This window comes from Pelodiscus sinensis, chromosome 1 (assembly GCF_049634645.1).
Source record: "Pelodiscus sinensis isolate JC-2024 chromosome 1, ASM4963464v1, whole genome shotgun sequence".
NCBI classification, from domain to species: Eukaryota; Metazoa; Chordata; order Testudines; family Trionychidae; genus Pelodiscus; species Pelodiscus sinensis.
Window position 1 is genome coordinate 207,080,093 of NC_134711.1, and position 26,511 is coordinate 207,106,603.

Genomic DNA, 26,511 nt, shown 5'->3' on the forward strand with positions numbered 1-26,511 from the left:
ACACATCTTGGTTTCAGAGTGATGGTTGCAGTGTCCAGTGCACTCTGTAAATACACTTTGTACTACCTGGTTTTGGAAGGGTTTTGATAGAGGAAACCAGCACTTGTGCTCTTTTCTCTGCAGTCTCAGGGCGTTGATTGTTCTTTGTCCTCTCCTTTCTGTCCATATAAAAACAACAGACCTCTTTAATGTTTTTAATGAAGTAAATACTCATGGAAACTGCGTAATCATGGGAGATTTCAACTTTCCAGATATAGACTGGAGAACAAGTGCTAGTAATAATAATAGGGCTCAGATTTTCCTAGATGTGATAGCTGATGAATTCCTTCATCAAGTAGCTGCTGAACCAACAAGGGGGGAAGTTATTTTAGATTTGGTTTTGGTGAGTAGCGAGGACCTCATAGATGAAATGGTTGTAGGGGACAACCTTGGCTCGAGTGATCATGAGCTAATTCAGTTCAAACTAAATGGAAGAATAAACAAAAATAAATCTGAGACTAGGGTTTTTGATTTCAAAAGGGCTAACTTTAATAGATTAAGGAAATTAGTTAGCGAAGTTTATTGGACTAAAGAAATTATGGATCTTAAGGTGGAGGAGGCCTGGGATTATTTTAAGTTAAAGTTGCAGAAGCTGTCAGAAGCTTGTATCCCAAGAAAAGGGAAAAAATTTATAGGCAGGTGTGTTAGACCAAGCTGGATGAGCAAGCATATAAGAAAAAGCAGTGATTAAGAAAAAGCAGAAAGCATATAAGGAGTGGAAGATGGGAGGGATCAGTAAAGAAAGCTTCCTTATTGAGGTTAGAGCATGTAGGGACAAAGTGAGAGAGGCTAAAAGTCTCTCAGGTAGAGTTGGACCTTGCAAAGGGAATTAAAACCAATAGTAAAAGGTTTTATAGCAATATAAATAGGAAAAAACAAAAAAAGAAGAAGTAGGATGGCTAATTACTAAGGATGGAGTGGAGGTTAAGGATAATCTAGGAATGGCCCAATATCTAAACAAATACTTTGCTTCAGTCTTTAATGAGGCTAATGAAGAGTTTAGGGATAATGGTAACATAACAAATGGGACTAAGGATATGGAGGTAGATATTACCATATCCAAGGTAAAAGCCAAACTTGAACAGCTTAATGGGAGTAAATCGTGGGGCCCAGATAATCTTCATCCAAGAATATTAAAGGAACTGGCCCGTGAAATTGCAATTCCATTAGCAAAATTTTTTAATAAATCTCTAAACTCAGGGTTTGTACGATTTGACTGGAGAATTATTAATATAGTTCCTATTTTTAAGAAAGGGAAAAAAAGGAACCTGGGTAACTATAGGCCTGTTAGTTTGACATCTGTAGTATGCAAGATCTTGGAAAAATTTTTGAAGGAGAAAATAGTTACAAATATTGAGGTTAATGGCAATTGGGACAAATTACAACATGGTTTTACGAAAGGTAGATCGTGCCAAACCAACCTGATCTCCTTTTTTGAGAAAGTAACAGATTTTCTAGATAAAGGAAATGCAGTGGATCTAATCTACCTTGACTTTAGTAAGGCATTTGATACAGTACCACATAGGAAATTATTGGTTAAATTGGAAAAGATAGGGATTATATGAAAGTTGAGAGGTGGATAAGCAACTGGTTAAAGGGGATATTACAGTGGGTCATACTGAAAGGTGAACTGTCAGGTTGGAGGTAGGTTACTAGCAGAGTTCCTCAGGGATCAGTTTTGGGGCCAATTTTATTTAATCTTTTTATTGATGACCTTGGCACCAAAAGTGGAAGTGTCCTGATAAAATTTGCGGATGACACAAAGTTGGGAGGTATTGCCAATTCAGAAAAGGATCGGGATATCATACAGGAAGATCTGGATGACCTTGTAAATTGTAATGATAGCAATAGGATGAAATGTAATAGTGAGAAGTGTTAGGGATTAATAACAAGAATTTTAGTTATAAGCTGGGGACACATCAGTTGGAAGTAACGGAGGAGGAGAAGGACCTTGGAGTCCTGGTTGATTATAGGATGACTATGAGCCGCCATTGTGACATGGCCGTGAAAAAGGCTAATACGGTCTTGGGATGTATTAGGCGAGGTATTTCCAGTAGGGATAAGGAGGTGTTAGTGCCATTATTCAAGGCATTGGTTAGACCCCATTTGGAATACTGTGTGCAGTTCTGGTCTCCCATGTTTAAGAAGATGAATTCAAACTGGAACAGGTACAAAGAAGGGCCACTAGGATGATCTGAGGAATGGAAAACCTGTCTTATGAAAGGAGACTTAAGGAGCTTGGCTTGTTTATCTTAATCAAAAGAAGGCTGAGGGGGGACATGATTGCTCTCTTTAAATATATTAGAGGGATAAATACTAGGGAGGGAGAGGAATTATTTAAGTTTAATACCAATGTGGACACAAGAACAAATGGATATAAGCTGGCTAGTAGGAAGTTTAGACTTGAGATTAGATGAAGGTTTCTAACCATTAGAGTGATGTTCTGGAATGGACTTCCAAAGGAAGTAGTGGGGGCAAAAGATCTATCTGGCTTCAAGATTAAACTAGATGGGTTTATGAAGGGGATGGTTTGATGAGATAACATGATCTTGGAAACTAATTGACCATTCATTATTAGTGGTAAATAGGTCAATAGGTCAATGGAGGGATGATAGGAATTACTATAGAGAACTTTCTGGGTGTCTGGCTGATGAGTCTTGCCCACATGCTCAGGGTTTAGCTGATCGCCATATTTGGGGTCGGGAAGGAATTTTCCTCCAGGGTAGATTGGCAGAGGCCCTGGAGGTTTTTCACCTTCCTCAGTGGCATGGGGTACAGATCACAGCTAGAGGATTCTCTGCCTCTTGGGGTCTTCAAACTATTTGAAGGCTTCAATATCTGAGATATAGGTGAGAGGACTATTCTAGGAGGGGGTGGGTAAGATTCTGTGGCCTGCATTGTGCAGGGGGTCAGACTAGATGATCATAATGGTCCCTTCTGACCTTAAAGTCTATGAGTCTATGAACAGGAGGTTAAATTGGAAGTGACCTAATCACAAAGGCCTCCCCAGCATTGTGGCTCATCTCTCCCCATTTTTAAACCTATTCCTTACATTCATCTGACAGCCAACTGGTGTTGTCCTTAGCAAGCTCCTATAGGTTTGTTTTAGGGTAGCTGCTCCCCATGGACAGATTGAAGCCAGCACCCTAGACCAGAGCAGATGAGTTAAGCCAATCTATTAGAGAGAGCTGGGCTACAGTTGCTCAGGGCCCCCCACCCACTCATCGGCAACAGAGGGAGGCAGGAAGTGGAGTGACGTGGTGCTGGTCTTTTCTCCCATTGCTCAAGGGAGGGACTGCCCCCTCCCTCACCAGCAGGAAGGGGAACAACATGGCCAATAGCTAGGGGCCTGCAGCCATGTCACTCCTCTTCCCTGGCTCCCAATGCTGCTGGTGAATGTGAGTGTATGTCCAATTCCTGCTGCTAGCACGCCAGACCCCCTCTAGCTCCCTGAGTGGTGTTTCTGGAAGGTGTCTAGGGCAGAGAAGGCTGTTGTCCTGGCCCTCACCAGAGCTAGGGGTGGCATGGTCAGGAGTCACGTGGGGGGGTCACATGGCCAGTGCCCCCAGTGTTCCTCCTCACCCCTGGAAACGAATGTTGGGATTGGTCCTGTTTTGAGCAGGAGGTTGAACAACATGATCTTCTGACGTCTCTTCCTACCCATATGTTCTCTGAGACTATGGACACTGGTGATGGGTCTCTGGAGCAAGGAGCCAGATGCTCAAGGTAATAGCCAAGCTGACCAACCCTGGGAACCTGCCAGGAGCAAGAGTAACAGAGTCCCCTAGGAGGGGTGGCACTGAACCCTGAGAGAACAGGAATAAGTTAAAAGTCTCTTTTCTGCTTGTCTACAAGCTGGTTTGAAGACAATTACCCCTCACTCCCCAAAAGAAACAGGTCTGTGTTGGGAATGGGGAAAAGCCTGGCCCAGGGATAGGAACGAATAGTAACACATGGTCTAGCCCAGGAAACAGGAATTGTCAGTTGTCAGTCTCGGTGTAGTCTGGCATTTCTGCTTTCTGGTCAGAAGTGGACAAGAAGTAAAGCCTTAATTTAGGACCCAATTTGGTTTCTGCTAAGTCAGTTGCAAACCTTCTGTTCTGACTCAGTCCAGAAGATGGCTAGACCCAGGGTGCAGGACCCTCAGTGCTGGAACATCCATCTGAAGCATGCAATTCCCAGCCTGCAAGAACCACAGCACAGCCTCCAAAGCGGGTAGCATAGACTGAAGAGGAGGCTAGTTGGGGCCGGGGGTGGGAGCAGGCATACTGATTCAGGGCAGCTCCTGGGCAGCCTGGGCTCATGAGGCCACTCTGAGCACCAGAGTCCAAGGGAAAACTTTTTTCCCCAGTTGAGCTCCTGGAAGAAAGCATAACTGCCACCTCCTTCCTTTTGATGATCCAAGGAGGAAATTATAGTAGGTGTCTTTATCAAATATTCTACACATTGTTTTCCAGCTTTTTGACCTCATTATTCTTTAGTAGTTCATGTGCTAGCAACAGCCCAAATATTGACATCCCAGAACAATCACTCTGAAACGGAAACCTTATTTAAAAACGGTCCCAATTTGCTTTTTATTCAATGACAAACACATATTGAATGCACTGCAGGAGCAATAAACACACTACTTAAACACATCCTCCAGGGAGACAAACAAAGGACAAAAAAAAAAAAAAAAAAAAAAAAAACACAGAAGGGGAAGAACATGAGAAATTACTTCACAAGCTGGACTACTTGGTTGCAACTAAAACTGATTAAAGTGATGAGATCATTGGTGTGTAGCTCAAATATTAGCATACAGGCAGTCCCCGGGTTACATGGATCCGACTTACATCAGATCCCTACTTACAAACGGGGTGAGGCAACCCCGCACTAGCTGCTTCCCCCCAGCAGACCAGGGAGACGCGAAGCTAGCGCCCCCCCCCCCAGCAGACCAGGGAGACGCAGAGCGGCTTTTCTCAGCAGACACCTCAGCTTGAGAATAAAGGACTGAGGGAAGTGAGGCGTGGGAGAATAAAACTGAGCTCTGGAGAAATGTTTGGCTAGAGTTTCCCCTACAATATGTACCAGTTCCGACTTACATACAAATTCAACTTAAGAACAAACCTACAGTCCCTATCTTGTACGTAACCCGGGGACTGCCTGTATTTTTTTCCTTCTGTTTTGGTAGAGTCAGTGTAAGACCTTTTGAATTCTAAGGTATCATGGCAATAGGCCAATTTCCTAGGTAATATTTTATAGCTAAAATTCTGCCCACGACATCTTTTTGTAATGTTGTTATTGATGACCCCAGTTTGAATTGTGTAAATTTGTACACTGTTTTTTCTCTTTTCTGTGCCCTTTCCTTAAAAAATAATGGGAACATTTGTAAAGGTGACCGAAATCGTTGCTAACTGGTTGTCTCTTTAAGTTACCAGATGACATTGGATAAAGTCTTGCAATGTATGATATTTCCCAGCTTTTCAATAGGAAAAAACTGTAAAAATGAAAGCCAGCAGTTTTTCACAACCAATTCTCCTCTGGCATTTCCAAGGTATGAAAGGCTTTTAGGAACTTCTGTATAATATAGTTTTATTCCAGACCATCTCCATTTTAGATAGAAAATATGCTAAAAGTCTTTGCCAAGTAGATTAATGAAATCTTATGCATGTAGTTAAAAAAAGTGGTTTCCCAAACAAATTATACATAACTGAAATATCAATTTTAACCTAACTTTAAAGGATATCTAGCGAGTCAAGTAAAAGTATTGGGCTTGATCTTCAAACCAATGAGTAAGATAAATTCCTTTGAAATGAAAAATTGAAATGAAAAATAACCTTTCTTATTATATTTAGCCAAAAAACCTTCAGTTTCCCATGAGGACATTGTGCTTATGCCATTACACTGTGGAGTAGGACTCAAGAAAGGATTGTATTTTATTTCACCTCCTTGTTAAAAAATATACACCCCAGTGTTTAGTTCTTTCTGTGATTAATTTAAGTGACCTGTCAGACAAGTAAATGCCCCAGACAAATATTTCTACCAGCTAAGTGGCCATTAAAATGAACCAAATTCTGCTTTCATTCACTTCAGATGTACACAGGCAAAACTGAGGACTGCTCTGAATGTGATGGTTGCAAGAGCTTAGCTGAAATTGGTTTTAAATCAGTTTAGTTAAACCCATGCAGACACATATCAGTACATTTACAATTGGCATATATCAATTTAGCTCATGTCAGAGTTTGTCTACATGCAGGCATTACATGACTTGTCGGTATGGTGCTAAATGGAGTTAGTAAACTGGCACACACTGAGGTGTGTGGACACATCAGCTGAAAATCAGCATACATCAGTTTAGTCTTCATCTGTAATTTACACTAGGTATTTACAAAAACAACAAGGAGTCCTGTGGCAACTTAAAGACTAATGGACTTATTTGGTTTATGAATAAAAACCACATTGTCAGATGGAAGGAGTGATTTTTTATTCATGAAACCTTATGCCCAAATAAATGTGTTAGTCTTTAAGGTGCCACAGGACTCCTCGTTGGTTTTTTTCAGATTTAGATGAACATAGCTACCCTTCTAAGATATGGTGATAGAAATGTGGCCGTGTTAGTCTGGTGTTGCTTGCCATTTCAACCAGAAAGGACACTGTCTCAATGACCTACTCACCTGCATCCTACTTCAGAAGACATTCAAATCTGCACTTGAAAGGGAATCCTCTGAACTGGCATTCATGCTAAAATTCGACACTCTCCGCAGGGGGCTGAACAAAGGCCCCAGCTATCTTACCCATTACAAAGATAGCTTCCCCAATTATCACCTCTAATACTATTAACTCACAGACATCTACCCTTCCCCACCTCTAATATCATTAACTCACTGGCATTCACCTTCCTCCCCCCCCCCCCCCCCCCGCATCTCCCTTCTGTTCTGAAATGTGATTTGTCCTTTTCATATCTGTTCATTTTTTTAAATTGTATCCTTTGGTATATATAGCTGTGACTATTTTCTTCCACTATTTGATCTGAGGAAGTGGGTCTGGCCCACGAAAGCTCATCATCTAATAAACCATCTTGTTAGTCTTTAAAGTGCTACATAGTCCTATATTTTGTTTCTTCTAAGATATGTTTCTACAGTAGGTATTACTACACCTATAATTTAAAATGTAAAGTAAACTAATATAAGCCAGTCAGCATTCACGTTAGAGTGTGAACACAGAAAGCGGCACCAATTGAACTAAGTAGGTTAACGTTATTCTTATAGTTAAGCTGGTGTGACCCTGAGTGTTGACCAGGCCCCACTTACTGATTTGAGTTAAACCAGTACCACCATTGTATATAGAGGACACCTGAGTGTAGAATCTGGGCCATTCTGTTCAGCTGCATTCACATCTCTCCTGATTACAGTAACACAATGGATCAGATACAGTTTTGAGAGTCTTTTAAACAGCTTAGGTCTGATTGCACCAGTGTGTCATCTACAGCGTGTACACAACAAAAGAAAAGGGAGTGTCAACATGCAGGCACGTAGCATTTAACACCCACTCTGACACCCACAGGTGTGACTGACTGCACAAGGCTGGTGGCAGTGGGAAACCATTTTCTCTTTAGTGAGTTAAAAAAAAAAGAAAGGCAACAGACCAGTTGGATTGCTTGAACAAAATCATGGAATATTGTTTAATTTCCTCTTAAAATGTTTTAACATTTCCTCTCTTGGACATGAGGTGTTTATATAAGAAAAACTAGCTTTCTTACTCCCTGATGAGTCTGTGTTCATTTCATCTAGTTAGCATCACAGATTATTATTTCAACAAGATCCTGATTTATGATCTCTTATACATTGACAGAAAATGGCTCTATGCAGGAAAATCATCACTAAAATGAACTATAGCAATGAACATGCACTCTATAATTCTGATGCTTGATTAAGTCACTCAGATTCTGCAGTTTTGACTGCAGCTGGTAATCATCTTCATTCCCATTATGGAGGTTTTACCTAGCACTAAGGTAACAATGTGAAAACAAACCCACCAAGAAAATGACACACTGCAATCAGATGTGGGATTCCACAGAGGATGAATAGAAATTATAGCATATAAGCCACTCAGATGCTGAGCAACTTTACCTGTGGATGACAGCAAAGGACAGCTCCAGAGACTGTTGTTCCATGAGGCAGCTGGATGCTCAACTTTGTCACTTTGTAAGCCTGGAGTGTTTTGGAAGGAAGAGTGTGAAAAGGAGGTGCCTGCTTGTTGTCAGTCCAGTATTTCAGAGCCTCCACTCAGGGTTACTCAAAGAAAATTAAAGTCTCAAGAGACCAAGATATGTAGCTTATCCACACCTCCTTTCCCAGTAGGAATTGGATCCCAGAAAGCTTAGGTGAGAAATCAGATAATCCTTCATTTGTACTTAATTAGAACAAACTCAAAGTGGAAAAGCTAATATAGTTAGCTATAGACTATCCACTGGACTTCAGGGGGGATTGTTTCTAGCTGGTAATAGATGCCAATTCTCCTCTATAAACAGAGTTCAGTTTACTATGACATAACGTGGGATCTATTTTTGTCACCACTTCACACAAATGTGTTACTCTCGTGATTTCCATTCAGGTCATTCAATGACAGATGCTTTGGCTCAGATCTGTTCATAAAACTACTAGATTCTTCCCCCTCCCTATCATTCTCCCCAGCCGAATTCAGCTTTCGGACAGCTATGACACGGAGCTTGTGTTTGCATTCTATTCTGGTAGGTGTGAGTTACTGTGATACCATTTAAACCAAAGGGCTCAGAAATGCATGTCAAATTAAACCAGTGACTAATCACGGTATTTTGCCTCTCTTTCTCCCTGCAGGCACAAGATTTATATGTTCAGAAAGCCCTTTTGCTCTAATCCCTGGATACTGATTTGATCTTCAGCCCAGATGTCCTATCACAGTGAGAGAAGAGCACCAAAAGCGGTCTGTTGTCCCATCGTCAGTGCGATCTAAACTTATCTAAGTTTGAAATACAAACAAGGCTCAGACAGAAAAAGCAACGGCAAAAGTTCTCCTCATCGCTTTTCCCCCCCCCCTCCCCATCTGTTCCTGCTCAATGCCATGCACTGGCAGCCACCGAAGATCTATTTAATCAGCCTGCAGAGGAAGAAGGAGTGTTAGAGACGTCTGAGCCGACAAAAAATTCCTCTTGTAAAAGCTGTCATCTAGCTCCCACCTCTGTCACATGATGGCCAGCCAAGCAGTAGTTCTCCGCAGCTGTGGACCTTCCATCCTCCTGCATGAAAGGGAAGCGAGAAAAGTAAGCATCCCGAGGCTGATACTAGATTCGGCTGTTTCCTCATTGAACGAATGCATTTAATTCACTGCAAGTGCACTAAGATAGCCTGCTAGGCTGGGAAAGGGCCTGATTTTTTTCTGCTGGGTTTTTCTTTAAGAGCTGGAGGCTCTGATGGGCATTCTTACAAAGGAACCTACAAGGTGATTCGTGCAACTGTTTTAACCAGTAGTTGCATTTTAATTGTAATAAATTAGCTTAAAGCATCGTATTATGCACCATGAGTTATTTCCTGGCCTACTGCAAAGCACACTGCAATACTGTGCTCTCCCAGTACCAAATGCTTAGAGCTGAAGGCTTGATGTGTGATATTTTACTGAAGGTGAAGGAAAATGAGTTTCCTGCACACAAGTCTCTGCTGGCCTGTTCCAGTGATTATTTCAGGGCTATGTTCAAAAGCTATACAAAAGAATCCAAAGCCAGTGTCATTCACCTGCAAGTCATCTCACCCACTGGTCTCCAGCATGTCCTGGATTTCATTTATACCTCCTGGTTGCCCCTTTCTTTTGAGAATCTGGAGGACACTCTGGAAGCTGCCAGTTACTTGCAAGTGACTGAGGCTATTGACCTGTGCAATCAGTACTTGGTTAACAACCTTACCCTGGAAAACTGCTGTTTTTCTGCCAACATTGCCACAAAGTTCTATCTTCCAGATGCACTGTCAGTGACAGGAAAATACATCATTAGTAATCTCTGGAAACTTTTGGATTTGCATTTCATGGAGCTGCTCTTATTGAACTTCAGATCGCTGATGGCAGTGGTTGAATCATCTGATGTCCCTATGGTGAAGGAATCCTGTTTGCTGGACCTCGTGCTCATGTGGCTGAAGCATGATAAGTCCAGGTTGACTCTCACAAGCAACCTTTTAGAACATATAAGATTTGGTCTCATCCCCGTGGAAGATCTGAGAAAGGTCTACACACAGGCCGATGTTTCTCTCACGACACCTATTAAATGCTTGATCATAAAAGCAATAAACTACCATTCGCTAGTTTTTAAACAACCCATTCTGCAGGATAAGTATAGCACCCTGAGAAACCAGAAAACACGCATTATCCTAGTAGGAGGAGGAACGGCAAGTGAGGGGCTGGTCAGTGATGTGATGGCCTTTGATGTTTACAATCACAAATGGAGAACTCTAACGCAGGTGCAGGACAGAGTACAGAACCACTGCATGTGTGTGATTGGAAATTACCTATATGTGCTGGGTGGGGAAATCGAAGATTTGCAAAGTGACAGGAAAAGCACCAGATTCTCAGTTACAAACAAGGTCCATCGTTATGATCCAAGATTTAACAAATGGACACAAACCACAGAAATGCTTGAAAAGAGATGCCAATTTTCTTGCTGCATCTTAGACAACAACATTTTTGCAATTGGTGGTAGAGGTGAGAATGGGTCGCTGCATTCATCTGTTGAAGTCTATAACATTAGCAGAGATAGATGGACAAAGGCTACAGAATTGCCGTGCAAGATGCATGGCCAGGCCAGCACGGTTTGCAAGAACACGATCTACATCTCAGGTGGCAAATACACCGCTCAAACCAACACAAGTAAGGATGTGTACTCTTTGAGCAGCATAGAAGGGCAGTGGATAAAGCAAGCCTCCATGAGCATTGCTCGATTTGGGCACCACATGGCAACGATCAGAGAAGCCATCTACACATTTTTAGGACTTTATGAGCCATTCTCTGAGATAGAAAGATATGACCCCATCCCAAACCAGTGGACTCGTTTAAAGCCACTGGTCTATGACCGGTTTTGCTATGGTCTGGCTGTGGTGGAGGAAACAGCACTTCTCATTGGGGGAAAAAAATGGCAAGACTCACAGGAGGTCCCAACCCAAGATGTGGTGGGTTATGACATTGACAACGACTGCTGGGAAGAGATTTGCAAGCTTCCTTTACCTTGGTATGGATTGCAGTGTGCTGTGCTACAACTGTCAGAATTGCCAGAAATGAAGGACATCCAATAATACTCCTGTCAAACTGCTGAGTCAACGCTTTCGTTAACTCACCCTTAGAGACAGTACAGCAGGGGCTGCCCCAGAGGAAAAAAGACATCTGCAACTGCACTAACCACAACAGAGTTGAGGTTTTGCTTTAGAAAGCACCCCACACAGCGCTTATGAATAGGATACCTGGCATTTCCATGAGAGGAAGATGCTGTGACCTGTACAAGCGAAGACAGGTATTTGCCAATGACAGATGGGGCAAGTAGCCCATCCTGCAAGGACAATGTAGAGGAGTGCCAATGCTGTCCTTTGGAAACATTTATCATCAATCTAAAGTCAGATTTTCCAAGGGTTAAAAATGTAATCCCTCTATTTTTTTAATTAAAGGTCATTTTCCCAGATGGTAGGTGGTATTGAATTTTCTACTAAAGCTAAGCAAAGCAAAATGAATGTGAAATATTTAAAGATCAGAAAATTATTGCCTGCAACAGCTTTAATAAGTAACACTTAGAGGATAGTATTATTTGAGTAAATAGCTAAGTGAGAGTGCTAATCAGTAAGAAATTACTGCATTGAGAAGAGGGATTGGATAAAATGTAGCCTTAATTATGGTTATATATTAACCAATTGATTGCTTGATATAGGAAGCAAACCAGAGGGGAGCGACCTTTCTGTAAAATAGCTTTTGTTATGGCATGCCCATCAGAGTGGGGTTTTAAAGTGTGCACAGTATTTTCATAGTACATATTTGCAGTATCAAAACTGAGGCAGCCAGTTCTGAATGGGTATACTTATTTAAAGGTACAGCGGAACATGCAACAATTGTTGCTATATTCCGCTTCCTAAGTGAGTACATCCTGTGTCCTGCTGGATAATGATGATCATGTTGAAGATGAAATTCTTTTTAACTGTTGAACCAATACATGAGAGGGAAAGGAAGTAATAAAAGCTTGATTTCTGTTAAGGACTAATAAGGAAAGAAAGTTAACTTGACTCTTTTTGAAATTCTGTATTAAGTGGCTGTACCAGAGAAAGCAATTGCCTCACTTTATGCTGGCAATGCTGACAGAGTAATAGGGAATGGATTGGGAGGACATTTTAAAGCACTTGGGCATGTAAAATGAAGTTATGTGACTAGATTCCAGAGCGTGATTAAAAATTTAATTTACTCAAAACAAATTTCATAAAGATTCATTTAAAAGCTACATTTATTTTACTTATTTTGCACTGTTCCCTTTCTAGCCTGAAAGTTAATATAGTAAAAATATATCTGTCAAAGAGCATTTAGTGTTGCCTTGAGAGAAGGTAGCACAACAAATAGGACAAATGTTCTCCTGTTTTTCATGCTCGACTATCTTAAATTGTAATATTTAATTTTCACCTTTCCAGCAATCAAGCTGACTTTTCTAAAGTAAAGTGCTGGCAGAATAGCTGTTGCATAGCAACAGATCCACATCATCTAAACTGCCTTAGTTTCAGCGAAGAATCAGCTACGTGATGTGCATATACATCCATCAGATATAAAGAATTTTTATATGAATATATTTACTTTTGGTCCAGTAAAACAATAACAAGAGTGTAAATGCTTGGAACAATAGTACAATTCATTTCAGGTCAAGCATTTTTGTTATGAGAAATATACAAAACTTCACAAATTTAATATACAAGTCAGTATTCATGCAGTAAATAAATGTCCAGTTTATACAAACAGATTCTTCTAAATGATACAAATATTACACTGGATCCAGAATTCCATACAAACATGAATATATGATTCGACAGCCATGTTGACTTGAATTAGAGTTATTTCAAATGGGCTGCAAAAGGCCACACCTCTGTACAATTGTGCAAAATCTGCAAAACATCTACAATCCAAAATGCAATTAAAAAAACTTCAAAACCAATAAATGGAGAGACACTTCTCCTTTCTTGCCTTCATCCCAATAACAAAGCTAACTACCAGTAAACATCCGAGCTCTTAAAATTTAATTACATTCACTGAGCTCGACAGGCAACGGTCTAAAGCTGGTTCAGTGAACAACTTATGGTAAGGACTACTAAGAGGGGCTTTTCCATTTGTTATGAGTATTATCAAACCATGTCATGACTCTTAACTTATGCAGCAAAACATTAAAAAGCAGCATAAATATTTTGTCATACTCTGTTCACTTTTCATAAACATTAAGCTGGTAAAAGATAAATACACGATTTAGGATTTCCCTCCTCAGTGCCCATTTCGGGGCTTGTGCATAAGTCTAAGTACATGCTTCACTCCTCTTCCCTGAATTATTTCCCATGTAGCTGAAACCTTATGTAAGATTAAAATATTTTATTTGGTTGTGAACTCAACAGAATTTGTAGACATCCTTCCCTTTTTGAAAGCAAAAGAGAGGCTTTTTAGTTCTCACCAGGTTTTCAAATTACAGTATATTCTTGACCTTGTTAATATCACATTTTTCCTGCATACAAAATGATGAATTGAACAGGTTAGAAAACAAGTAGGAGATTAGCTGAAAAATCCTATTTACTCCCTCTCTAGCATGCTACAGTTTGAAATCATTAAGTTGGAATCCTTTGCTTTAGCTATTTTTTTGGATGAGTTAAACATCTTTAATAAGCATGATCAAAGTCTGATTGCTGTTATTGCAAAAAGCTGCAAACAATCCTGATACCATCAGTGCAAGAACAATCACATTATTATTAATAATAAACCAACAATAAAATGAAGGGGGGATAAGATACAATTTGGTCTTAATTAAAACACAAACAAAGAAACTCATTTGCACTGATGATAAAGCTGTACCATAGATCTCTTACAAAAAAGTATTTGACAAATAATACCTGAAGTTTTGATACTTGAACTTGTGTTGGTAATTATTTCTATTTATTCTTATCCATTTATCTAAAGCTTTTCTGTTTTCATCAAAACTGAGAGATAATGCATTTCCCTTTTGTCTGTCAGTTAAGAAAATTCCTAGAGTTTTTCATTTAATATAAAAAAAGTTTTATTTTCTGCACAATAAAATAATACTGGAACTCCAAAAATGTAATGCAATACTGGAATTATATAGTATAAAATTACATTTTTAAAGAGATCATGTGATCTTCGGTCACAAAACCTTGATCTTGTAAAGGTTTCACCTTGATCCAAAATGTATTTTTTAAAATATATTTTTATTTATTAAAAACCATGTTCATTTGTTTTGCACAAGCTAAACACAAGCTGAGCATTGTAAGCATAAAAATATACAAATTCCCATTAAAGTCAATGGGATTGTCGACCATGTAAGGTTTACGTCACACAGCTGAGTAACATTAAAATATAATTTACCAGACCTCCCACGTATTGATAGAAAAACAACTTTATGCACTGAGTAAAAGATTGGAATGTAGTAAATTGACTAAAGAGAAAACATTTATACGTGCGTTTCAATGTACGAATGGGTGTGTGCTAAAGAGGCTATAAGTGCATCTACTTCAGAAGAGCCATTTATAGGGTCCCCTGGGTTACTGTTTTGACAGATATCCAAGAAGAGATCAAGGTACATTTGTTTCCATTCTTGAAAGTCTTTAGAGGTCAAATCTGGATTATTGAGAATCTTATCTATAATGGCTACCTCTCCTTCTCTGGCCTGTAAAAGAACAAAGAACAGAGAGGGATAATTGACTAACAAGAGCATCTCATAAATGCTGAACAACTTAACAAAAAGGGCAACAAGACATAAAGGTATTGGAAAAACGGGGGCACAGTGTGTCATTGATTTTAAGCCTCTTGAGGTCTACTTAAAAATGATGCTATCCATGGCTCAGGGTGTTGGCATCACTTGAGTTGCAGGGTTTCCCTTCTCATTACCCTTAGATCTGTTATGTAATAACAGCCCCCTTTCTATTTACTGTTAGCTGCTTTAGTTTCTAAGAAAATGTTTCACACTGCAAAGTGCCATCTGTTGACTTTTCTTGATTTCATGTTTGGGTGTGGGATGCAAACAGACGGCTTGTTATCCACCAGTATAGGGAGGCCTTTCAGCTGAGTTCTTCACTGTGGCATCTGAGCACTACATGCAAAAAACTAAGCACTGATGTTTTAAATAGATAACTATTCTTCATTAAAGATTATAAATACACACAGTAGGCCTGATACTCTGGCCCAGTGCAACTTCCTGCCACCATAAAGGAAATGATAACTCTGATTCGCAGCACAAGTAGACAAGGCTTGCAACAGCTTGAGATGAGCTAGCACGCTAAAGATAGCAATGGAGATATTGCACCTCCGGAGGTGGCTCAGGCTAGCTGCCTGACTCAGACCCAGGAGTTCAGGCAAGCTTGGCCTTTGGCAGCTAGACCAAGCCACAGCATCCACACAGCTAATTTTAGCATGCTAGTTCGAGCTGAGCTAGCATCAGGCTGTCTACTGGCTTTGGGAATCACACCTCCCAGTTGCCATGTAGACATTCCCAAAGGGGTCAGAACCCTGCCGGATCTCCTCTGCAAGTTCAAGGCCAGATTAGCCCACTTGTACCTACTCCCCTGCTGTCTGGAGTGCACACTGGAAGAAGGGGCGGGGCGGGGCGGGGCTGGGCTGGGCTGTGCTCCAACAAGCGTGGCTGGGGAAGGTCTCTGGAGGGGCCATAGCCAGCAGCTGTAGATCAGAGCAGGCTCCAGGCTTCCTTGCAGTTGCTCTACTCTGCTGCAAGCCAGGACAACTGGATGCAACCACATCAAACTTTAATAATATAATTAGAACCCAGGTTTACAGCATGAGGCCTTCTTGATAGTAGTGATTTGTCCATCAACGCCTTCTTCCTCCAGGAATCCTCATGGTCCCCACTGCTAATTTATCTGTTCCTCGATAACTCTATACATATGCTAAAGCTTTCTTCCTATATTCTGGTGAGGCTGATGGGTGTAGTTAAAAAATTGACCTGCTCAGTCTTTGGCTTGATATACTTTGAAGAGTCATGTTAGCAAGAGGTAGTACATTTAAAACACCATTGACATGTATAAAGCACTCTTCTTGTTCAGTGTGCTTTGCAAATTATAGCATATCAATGTTCCCCAAAGTAGCTACATATTCATTCTTGAGATAGGGAAACGGAGGCAAGAGTTGAGATTAGAACAGGGGAATTCCTGCTTTCCAGATCTGTGGTTAGAGTACCACACTGTGCTTCCCTGGTGCCATACGAAAAATCATGAGTATTCTGCACCTCCTCACTACTAGTCAGTGATCTTATACCTTCCCGGAGGAAGGACTGCCTTGTGATTTAAGAAGGAGAAAGACCTTAGTTCTGTTTCTGGCTCTTTCCCAAATTTCCTGTGTGAGATTTTGGGAGAGCCACTGGAAAGCCTTACTTTCCCCTTCTAAATCCTGACCCTGCAAAGCGTTACACATATGCTTAACCATAAATAGTATAAGTAGTGCTATTGTCTTCAGTGGGATTGCACTCACTATGAGTAAAGTTAAGCATCTGTGCAAATGTTTGCAGGACTGGGGCCATATGGAATGGAGATAATACTCTGTAAGTGCCTCTCAGGGGGGTTGGAAGATTTAATTTATTAATGTTGGTAAAGCGCACTCAGATGAAAGCTGCTACGAAAGGCCGGTGTATTTAGTATCTGGTGGCTTCAACTGTAGTAAGTTAAATTGAATAAAGATAACGGGACCTTAAGGAAGATCTAGCATAGGAGTGTCTATTGATTGCTGTGCTTTAAAGGAACATTCCTGATGTGATCTGGAATTGCATGCACTGTGATGTTCAAAGGGCCAGACAAGCATGTTAAAACTTCAAATTATAAATGCTCTGTTCTAAATGTAGGGGTTGTATCTGTCATTACTGCCATTTCTTTCTTAAATCTTTAAATCATGCAGAAAACAATCCCTCTTCCCCACAAGAAACTTTTCCTTAGTTTGGAGAACAGTATTTTGCCATGACTTTCTTTTGTTCTTTTTAGACAAAAGATTCAGACTGCCCTCCAGCTGAGTACAGTTAATTTTTGAATTCAGTAGGAGAAGATCCAACTTTTTGATGGTATTTCCCCACCCTCTATTCTCTCACCTTTAAAGTGCTTTTCAGAATTCGCAGTTGATGCAGTTTTTCATTGACTATTGGATCACTACATCTTTTTAAAAAAGACTTCTTGTACTCTAGCTTGGTGGAAATCCGATATTTTCCTAAAGGCGACAGACTGGCCTGTTCCAAGGCTCTGTACAAATCTTGCAAGGAGTCTGCTGGCTTTTCTTCTATAGTTTCAGCTTTTAAAAAAACCAAGAGAAAGGAACAGTGTATAATTAACATGGTTATTAAAAACCCATAAAAGCCTCCCTAAAAGCAGTATTTTTAACAAGACCAGAAAGGGATCATTTCACATCTAGGGAGAGTATTCCACATCTGCCAAAATCCATCCCCCCTCAAAAGTATTGTAAGTCAAACATTGCCTAAAGCTATTTTTCTCTCTAATTATTGCTTAAGAAAATCACTTCTAGATACGGTACTTTTCAAGAGAAACAAAAGCAAAACTTTTGACAATACAAAGCTTTCTACAATGCAGATAAAAAAAGATTACAGGGTATAAGTTTACTGTCATAATAGACACGCTAATTACAATTAACCATAACAGTAAATTCATAAGCTGTTACAAGAAATGAAAGCAATAGGAGCAGCCTACTAAATGAGAAGGGACTTCAGGTGAGAGATCCAACTGAAAAATAATCAGGGGAAGGACATTTCATGTTGTCTTGGTTTTTCCTTCAGGGGATACAAAAAGGATCTCAAAGTAAACATGTGCTACAGTTCAGGAGATGGTGGCTCCGTAGGATACTAGGGGAGAGTTTCTGTTTTGCTTATTCAATTGACATTAAACTTCCTTGGTCTTTTGTTCCTATTCATGCACATGTGAAAAAGCAATTAATGAGATCATCCATCCTTTGTGATACTTACTATCCCTTGTGATTCCTAAGTGTCAGCTGAAAATTAGGGTTCCGTTGCGTTAGGCACTGTACATAGACAGTCTGTACGTATAGTCTAAGTAGACCAGATACAACTGGGTGGGAGAAAGGATGAGCTGTTAATTTTGCCTGACTGAATTGCCTGTATATATTGTTTAAAAAATTATTGTTTGCAAAAGCATTAAAAGTTAAGACAGTATTAGAAAGTGAGGAGACCTCATTTCTTCCCCATCAGTAGGGCATGTTTTCCCACCCCGGCTTGCCCTGCCAATCTCCTCAACCTGCTCCTGAAAGTTGTTAGAGTGAGCTGGCCCTTCAGACTTAAGCACATGGCTGAAAATAAGCATACGAGTTAAGTGCCTTAAATGAGAGTACTCACTTGCTTAAGTACTCTGCTGAACTGGGGCTTCAGTCTCCAGGTGTACTCAGATGTTCGCTTTTCTACTAACACTACTGACAAAGATGCTAATTAGCGTAATGGTGATGGCAGCTTTTTGTGGCACATATGTGCCAACCACGAACTGGACTGAGACTAACGACTCATTTCACGGAGGCCAAACATCATGCAGGATAGTGACTACTCACCTAAGTCAGTTTCAAACAGAGGAGCTAGAAAAAAAGAATGGTCTCCCATAACAATTCTTACATTTATATTATGCTTTACATGTCAAATCACCTTATAATTACGCATATCAGTAGAAATCCTCAAAGATATGCACTCCTTCAACTCTTCTATACATTAACCCATGGGTTCTTAAACTTCATTGCACAGCAACTCCCTTTTGGCTACAAAAATTACAACATAATCCCTGGGGCGACCGAAACCCAAGCCAAAGTCTAATGTCCCAGGCAGAGAGGCCAAAGCCCAAAGGCCTCAGCAGGTAACCTGAGCCCAGCCATTGGCCCTGGGCAGTGGAGTCCCGGATGCTAGCAAATCTAAGCCAGTTTTGGAAATCCCATGAAAATGGGGTCCCAACCCACTTTGAGGTCCCGATCCACAATTTGAGAAGCACTACTTTAATCTATACACATTTTTTTTTAAACATGGTACAGGTGAGGAAGGAAACAGCTTTTCAACTGAGAGAGAGGTTTTGTCTTTGTAAAGAGCCTTTGGGTTGTTGCATGTTCTTTCACTGGACCTTTTACATATAATATCCTGCTTGGAGATGTACAGCCACTCATTTAATCACATATCGATGTGTGGGCAACATTTACAGACAAATCAAAATGACAAGATACCATCATCTCTTTTTTCTTTTCTATTCTAAAAATTGTTATTGTTAAAATAAAAGGAAAGGACTAAATAAGTGAACAACACCTCACTGGTCCAAATCCATTGTATTCTTGATTTTTATGTGAGTTTAGAAATGTCACTAGGCTGCAATTTTACAATTTCCATGAGATCTTACAGTGAATATTAACATTAATATGGTCCATAGATTCATGTCTGTTTGCATCTTCCAAGGTATAATTATATCAATCTAAGGTGCTATCTTCCTGGTATCTGAGTGATTTATAAAGAAGTCTGGATAAAGCTAGCTAAGTTTGATAGCAGATTACTTTGTCTGTTTTTCTCTTCTTTTTGTTCCTTTTTATTAAAAAAAAAAAAAAGCATTTTTCTCCAGTCTCTTTCCTCCAGCAACAATTTTTGGTTCATACAACCATACTTTCCTCTCATAGGTAGTTAGTTGTTATTATAGGAAAACTATGCTGAAGAGATGAATTTTTATAATTTGGCCAAAAGGACAAGAAGCAATGGGTTTAAACTGCACCAAGGGAAGTTTATCTTGGACAGTGGGAAAAACTTCCTGTCAGGGTGATTAAACAATGAAATAAATTGCCTAGAGAGGTTGTGAAATCTCCATCACTGGAGATATTTCAGAGCAGGTTGGATAGACATCTATTGGGGATGATCTAGATGGTTCTTGATCCTGCCAGGAGGACAGGGGACTGAATTTAATAACCTCTCGAGGTCCCTTCCGATTCTAGTATTCTATGATTCTATGAAGTCAGAGTCAAAGGCATATTAATTTTTTATGGCAGGGTGTACTATGGCAATGGGCCAGTTACTAAGAAATCTCCCAACCCTATCATGCATTTCACAAATTACTGAAAATCTCAGCATTCCCAATAAGCAATTAAGATGCAGTCCCCAAAACAATTTAGGCTTAACCGATTTAGGGTTTTGAATAAGACCAGTACCTTAAATTCATCTGTAATTCTGGAGTTCCAAAAGCACAGGTGAAGTATTTGCATCAGCCTGTTTTACTAAGTAGTCAATCTGCCACTGTCAACACTGAATGAAGCTCTCCAGGGCTGTCACATTCATATTATGATAAAAAATTGTACAGGAACTGAACCTAGAAATCATCACTGAATCTGTGAAAGGGCAGGAGTGGGAGCCTGCTCAATGATTTAAGAAAGGGAAAACTTTCTGGCTGGCTGAAAAATGGCATATTTGGTAGCAGGAGCTATCCAGATATTGGCAACAATGAAGAGTCCAGAAGGTCCTGTGTGCACCCCATCCTGACAACTGGCATACTCAAAACATAGTAACATGGTGTTAACCAATTCTTGGAAATATTTCCCCTCTATCCACATACCTCACTTCTATCTGGTATGATTGTATCTTCATCCAGGCACTGATGTCACTTAGGTACTAGGATAGTCATTTGAATATAGGAGTAGGACCAGGCTTTAGTGTGAACGATGGGACAGTGAGGAAAAAAGAGAGCCAGTGAGGTGGCTATAAACTTTTAGGATTTGCTCTGAATTTAGGCCCCTTTGTTAGTGGTATCAGATAACTTTGCAGAGGCTACAACATCACCTTATTCCAGTGGAATGCTCTTGCACCCCAGGAAAAGATAAAGACGACAGCACTACTCTTTGGGACAGGAGTTGCCCCTCAATCCATTTCTGAGTGAGAGTATGCACTTAATAACTTTATTTTAAAGCTTCACCCCAAATTTGTAAAAGCTGGTGAAACCTTCAGCTAACTGGCTAACATCCACAGGTTTAAAGATGAACTGCAAATATATTTTTTAAATACCTAAATCTTGTTAAAGCTTCCAAAGACGTTTAAAAATATGCAAGCTGTGAAGGAATCAATTCTCCTTTCCTCGTTATTCCATGGCAAAGGATGAGGGGCAGGGGTGACATTTCATGGACAGTTAAATATTAACATGGCAGTCCAAGCACCAACACCAGGGTTTGAAGCCATTTCTCCACTCTGGGTTCCTAAAAGAAAAGTTCCTGAGGGAGGGTAGGCCGAACTCCCTCTTCTCCTTCACTTCCTTTCCTGAGGGCAACCACCCTCATGGTAACAACCATGTTGTCATGCTGTTGAAGATATTAGTTGTTTGCTTTTGCACGGTGTGAAAGATTGACCCCTTTCCAACTGAGCTATCTCTTTTCCCTTCAATTTCTTTTCTTTTTTTTTGTCTCCAAGGCAGGTGCAGTTCTCTGGAACTGTCATGAGAGCTGAGGGTTTGCTCTTGGATGGCTCTTATAATTAGAAGCTTCCAGCTCCTTATCTCCCAGTTTGAGACACAAAGTGTTTCAAAATGGCAATTAGGCAACCATAGCAGCTGATTTAGGCACACGGTGCTCTGACTGTGGGGATATTTAGTTGCAGTGTAGATGTATGTATTTTCCTCCAGGGTAGATTGGCAGAGACCCTGGAGGTTTTTTGCCTTCCTCTGTAGCATGGGGCACAGATCACAGCTAGAGGATTCTCTGCATCTTGGGGCCTTCAAAGTATTTGAAGGCTTCAATATCTGAGACATAGGTGAGAGGATTATTCTAAGAGGGGTGGGTGAGATTCTGTGGCCTGCACTGTGCAGGGGGTCAGACTAGATGATCATAATGGTCCCTTCTGACCTTAAAATCTATGAGTCTATGAGACTTCCATTGGCTTCCGTTTAAAGTTTACAACCAAGAGGAGCCGTGGGAAGTGGTATGGCCTGGGATGGCACTTCCTGCGGCTCCCCTTGGCTGGAAATAGCGAGACGATGGGAGCTGTGAGCCTCTGTGGCTATGGATCCTTTAGGTAAACAAAGCAGTGCAGACCTGCTAGCAGCTTTCCCAAAGTGGCCCACTTTGAGACTCACTGGCAGTGGGAAATAGATGTTATGGACAGAATCTTAGAAAACTCAGAATCCTGAGCATAGATTTCTCATCACTCCTCTAATCTTAGTCTTTATAGTTTAATTTTCTTCAGAAGCTTTCCATATTATTATATCAGCATATCATTGTATTAAACCTTCCATTAGTCCTCTGTGCCACTATGGACCCATGAAGCTTTTGCAGTTATGTAAGATACCAGAAGAACTACAGATGACATCCAATGCTAGTAACACAAAGCATCTGTGCAATGGTAACACAACACCATCAGCCCTCAACTTTGTCACCCACCAGGCTTAGTATGCAGGTGTTTCAAGGATCTCCTTTTCAGGCTCATAGGCTTTGAAGCACCCATTAATCATATTTCTTCCGTTCTTCCCTATTTCATTAAGATTCTTCTCATCATCTATGGTTCCTCTTTTCTTTTGGCTTGCCAGCCATCTGAGCAAATCTTCAGTATTTTTGGGAAAGAGAGCTTCTGCTGTTGGCAGGGTTTCAAGATAGCTGACTCTTTTTATTTCCTTTTTGTGGCTGCATCCCTTTGCTCCATTCTCCTCCACCTGTCTTCTATCCTTCAGTCTCGCTACATCATTTTCTTCTCCAAAGAATTAGATGTTTTGCTTTACTAACTTTACTACTCAGTTAAATGCTACATCCAGCTATTCAGCCCCTCAAATGTTTAGCCTCTGCTCACCTGTTATTAATGGTGCCCTGGAACAAAAATTATCACCTTCTGGAAATCCTCAGAAAGCTAAACTCTAGCCTTACTGGTTTCTATGTCACAGAATGAGTAATGTGAAAATGATCAAACTGAAATTCCCATGCACCACGAAAATCTAAATTCCCATTTTCTTTCCTTTTGAGGATATCAGACTCTCTGGCTGAGAAACCAGCTTAGCTAAACTTTCCTGGAATCTTGGGGAGGTAAATTTATTAGAGCACATCACTAATTATATAAGTGAACAGTCACCTACCCCCCCTGAAAATCAAAGGTTTCTTTTAAATTTACAGCACAGCTTTGAAAATTCACCTTAAACACCTGGAAACTGAGCCATGAAAGTTCTTATACCTGTTCATGGTTGCTAGTGAGAGCCATGCCAGGGACAAGGGTGGATTTCTGGCCACAGATAGTGGACAGGTTGGGAGTATTAGATAATAGAAGTCTTGACCTTCCATTTGCCCCCTTTCAATAATCTCTCTTCCTTTCTAGTTTGCCCTCTTGACACTGAAGGCATGTGAACACTAAAAGGTGTTTGTTTACCACCTATTAACTAACAGACTGTAGCTAACATATGATAAACCCCAAATGCTGGCAGGGTACTTTGTTATGTTGGCAGGTTGAAATCAACACTAGGTGCCTGGGATTTAGCTAATACATCATAAGCAAACATATGAATTCCTAATGAAGACAAGGCCTAACACATGACTTGGTTCCTTTATTCAAAATGCCCAAACCCTTGCTCATTCAGGAGTGTAAGGATGTCAGGCTCGGAGTGGGAAAGGACCCGTGCAAAGAAGGCAATTGGAAAAGAGTAGGAGAGCAGAGCGAGATGGCATTTTGCTTGAGAGCATCTTTTAGTGTTCAACAAAAGAAGGGACAAAAGAAGTGAAATGGGAGGGATCACATTTTTTCTAGAGAAGGGTGAGCAAAAAGGCATAAGGAGAGGGAAGGTGGGCCTCTATTGGGTTGGAGGGATGGAGAGACACTGAAGAGAGGTAACCTTAGTTCTCAGTGTAAAATGCCAGAGTACAATAAATTCTTCTTAGGTGTTCTAAGGGTTAATGCTCATGTAATAGGGATTTTAAGGTAAGTTTATATTACACCAATAGGGAAAAATTATTTATAATGCAAATAAATGGGAATTTAAAGAGTTTCAACATCTATTTAGATAGAAGACAGGCAGAATGGGTATTCTCTCTCTCTCTCTCTCTAAGAAAGTAAGGACTTTTTTCTATTACAATAAGGGTGCATCTACACAGCAAGGCTTAACTCGAAATAAGCTACGCAAACTGAACTACCTCAACTGCATAGCTTATTTTGAAACAGCTTATTTCGAAATTGGGAGCATCTACACAGCACTTATTTCGAAAGACAGCACTCTTCCTCTGACTTCCCCTACTCCTCGTACAATGAGGGTTACAGGAGTCGGAGTAAGAAGTCCTCCAGATCAACAGTATTTCAACATTATTTCGAAATAACTGCCTGGCTGTGTAGATGCGGACTAAGTTATTTCAAAATAATGCTAATAATGTTGCTGTGTAGACATACCCTAAAACACCTGTGGCCCATGATTCAGGCTCGCAGGACTCAGGATATGGGACTATCAAATTGTAGTGTAGATGTTCAGGCTCAGGGTGAAGAGAAGGGGAGGGCCAAGAGCCTATGTTTCAGCCTGATCCTGAATGTCTACACTGCACTTTGAGAGCACTCAAGAGCCCAAGTCAGCTGACAGGTCAGCCTAAGGTGTTTTGATGCAATGTAATGTAGTCTTGCTCTAAGCCAAAAGCAGAGAACCACTCAAACCAGCACAAGGTAAAGTTTTAGGGGACGACTCCATCTGCACAGCTGTCTGCTCCATATGAAGTCACCCCCGTGGAGCACATTTATAAATGAAGTCATAGTTAGATTGAAAAACAGCTCCTAATAGAAGAGCAATGTAGCTCCCATGGCTGATTACTAAGAAAGAACAACTGGCACAGTATTTAAGTACAGCACAGAATAGGCAGGATGTAAAATGAGATGCAATCCTGGTCTTCATGGAAAGCAAAGATTAATGAACTGGTCAGCATGATTTAGGGCAGATTCCTCCATTAAAATGCAGAAGGAAACTTATATCATTTCTCTACCCTCAGGGTAAAATAAAAGTGTGATTTTTTAAAAATGAGCCTTGTTTCAAAGGTAAATGCAAGTTGTGTTAATCTCTGGGCTTCTTTTGAAATTGTGCATAACAGTTTTCTTTGCATCTTCCCTCCCCTTTTCACCTTGTACCCTTTCCACCTTCTTTGTTTCTTGCAATTCCCTTACTTTTTTGTTCTTCCTTTGACGTAGTAGGATGCTAATATCTAAACTGTACCGTTAAATTTATTCACCTAATTTGGGTTATTGCTGACTATGTACTATATTTATCTTATGATTTTTAAAACAAACTTTGTATTTGTGGATAATCTAAGCACCACATCCAGATGCAGATACACTCTTTTTAACCTGTAAAAGCAACAAGGAGTCCTGTGGCACCTTATAGACTAACAGATGTACTGGTACATAAACTTTCGTGGGCAGACCCACTTTGTCAGATGTGCATCTGACGAAGTGGGTCTTTGCCCTCGAAAGTTTATGCTCCAATAAATCTGTTAGGGTATGTCTACACTTGCCCCCTCTTTTGAGAGAGGAATGCAAATGAAGGCATTTGAAATTGCAAATGAAGCCTGGATTTAAATATCCCATTCTTCATTTGCATATTTGCATTATGGCGCTATTTTGAAATAGCGCTATTTCGAAATAACAGATGCTATTAAGACGCGGTGATTTCGAGAGAAAACCCTTCTCTCAAAATAACCCTTATTCCTAATACAATGAGGTTTACCAGTTATTTTGAGAGAAGGATTTTCTCTCGAAATAACCACGAATTAACAGCATCTGTTATTTCGAAATAGCACTATTTTGAAATAGCGCCATAACGCAAATATGTAAATAAAGCACGGGATATTTAAATCCTGGCTTCATTTGAAATTTTGAATGTCTTCATTTGCATCCCTCTCTCAAAAGAGGGCGAAAGTGTAGACATACCCTCACTCTATAAGGTGCCACAGGACTCCTCGTTGCTTTTGCAGATTCAGACAAACACGGCTACCCGTCTATTACTCTTCTTAACCTGTGTATTATATAATTTTTAACATGAGCAATGCCACTAAGTCATTCAATAATGCAGAGATAATGGACTGTGGACTAAAAAGTGGGTGATCTAGAAAGAGAGTTTCCTAGAATTTTGACTGTATTAGTGGAAGGATGCCCTTAAAAACAAGCAGCAAGTAACATTGCCAAAGTAAGTTTTAGCATCTGGAGAATCAAAATATTGGAGTATTAAGTTTTCAGGCTATCCCACGGCTTCTTCTGCAGAGGAAGTGTATCTGGGAAATTTT

General features: G+C 40.3%; 2 protein-coding genes across 6 annotated transcripts in view; one reads left to right on the forward strand and one right to left on the reverse strand.

Moving 5' to 3' along the window:
• The first annotated feature begins 8,666 nt into the window (after positions 1-8,666).
• On the forward strand, positions 8,667-12,867 carry KLHL34 (kelch like family member 34). The gene is made up of 2 exons (XM_075913329.1): positions 8,667-8,767; positions 8,874-12,867. The coding sequence occupies exon 2, from the start codon at positions 9,573-9,575 to the stop codon at positions 11,325-11,327; it is 1,755 nt and encodes a 584-aa protein (XP_075769444.1). The 5' UTR covers positions 8,667-8,767; positions 8,874-9,572; the 3' UTR covers positions 11,328-12,867.
• A 1,228-nt stretch (positions 12,868-14,095) lies between these two features.
• CNKSR2 (connector enhancer of kinase suppressor of Ras 2) overlaps positions 14,096-26,511 on the reverse strand; it is a 377,408-nt gene continuing 364,992 nt past the window's right edge. For all 5 annotated transcript variants that reach the window (XM_075913326.1, XM_075913323.1, XM_075913322.1 and 2 more), the window contains 2 exons: positions 17,360-17,556; positions 14,096-14,938 (listed from right to left, as the gene is read on the reverse strand). In XM_075913326.1, the coding sequence (XP_075769441.1) occupies positions 14,723-14,938; positions 17,360-17,556 (413 nt within the window). In that variant the 3' untranslated portion in view covers positions 14,096-14,722. The remainder of the gene's footprint in view (positions 14,939-17,359; positions 17,557-26,511) is intronic.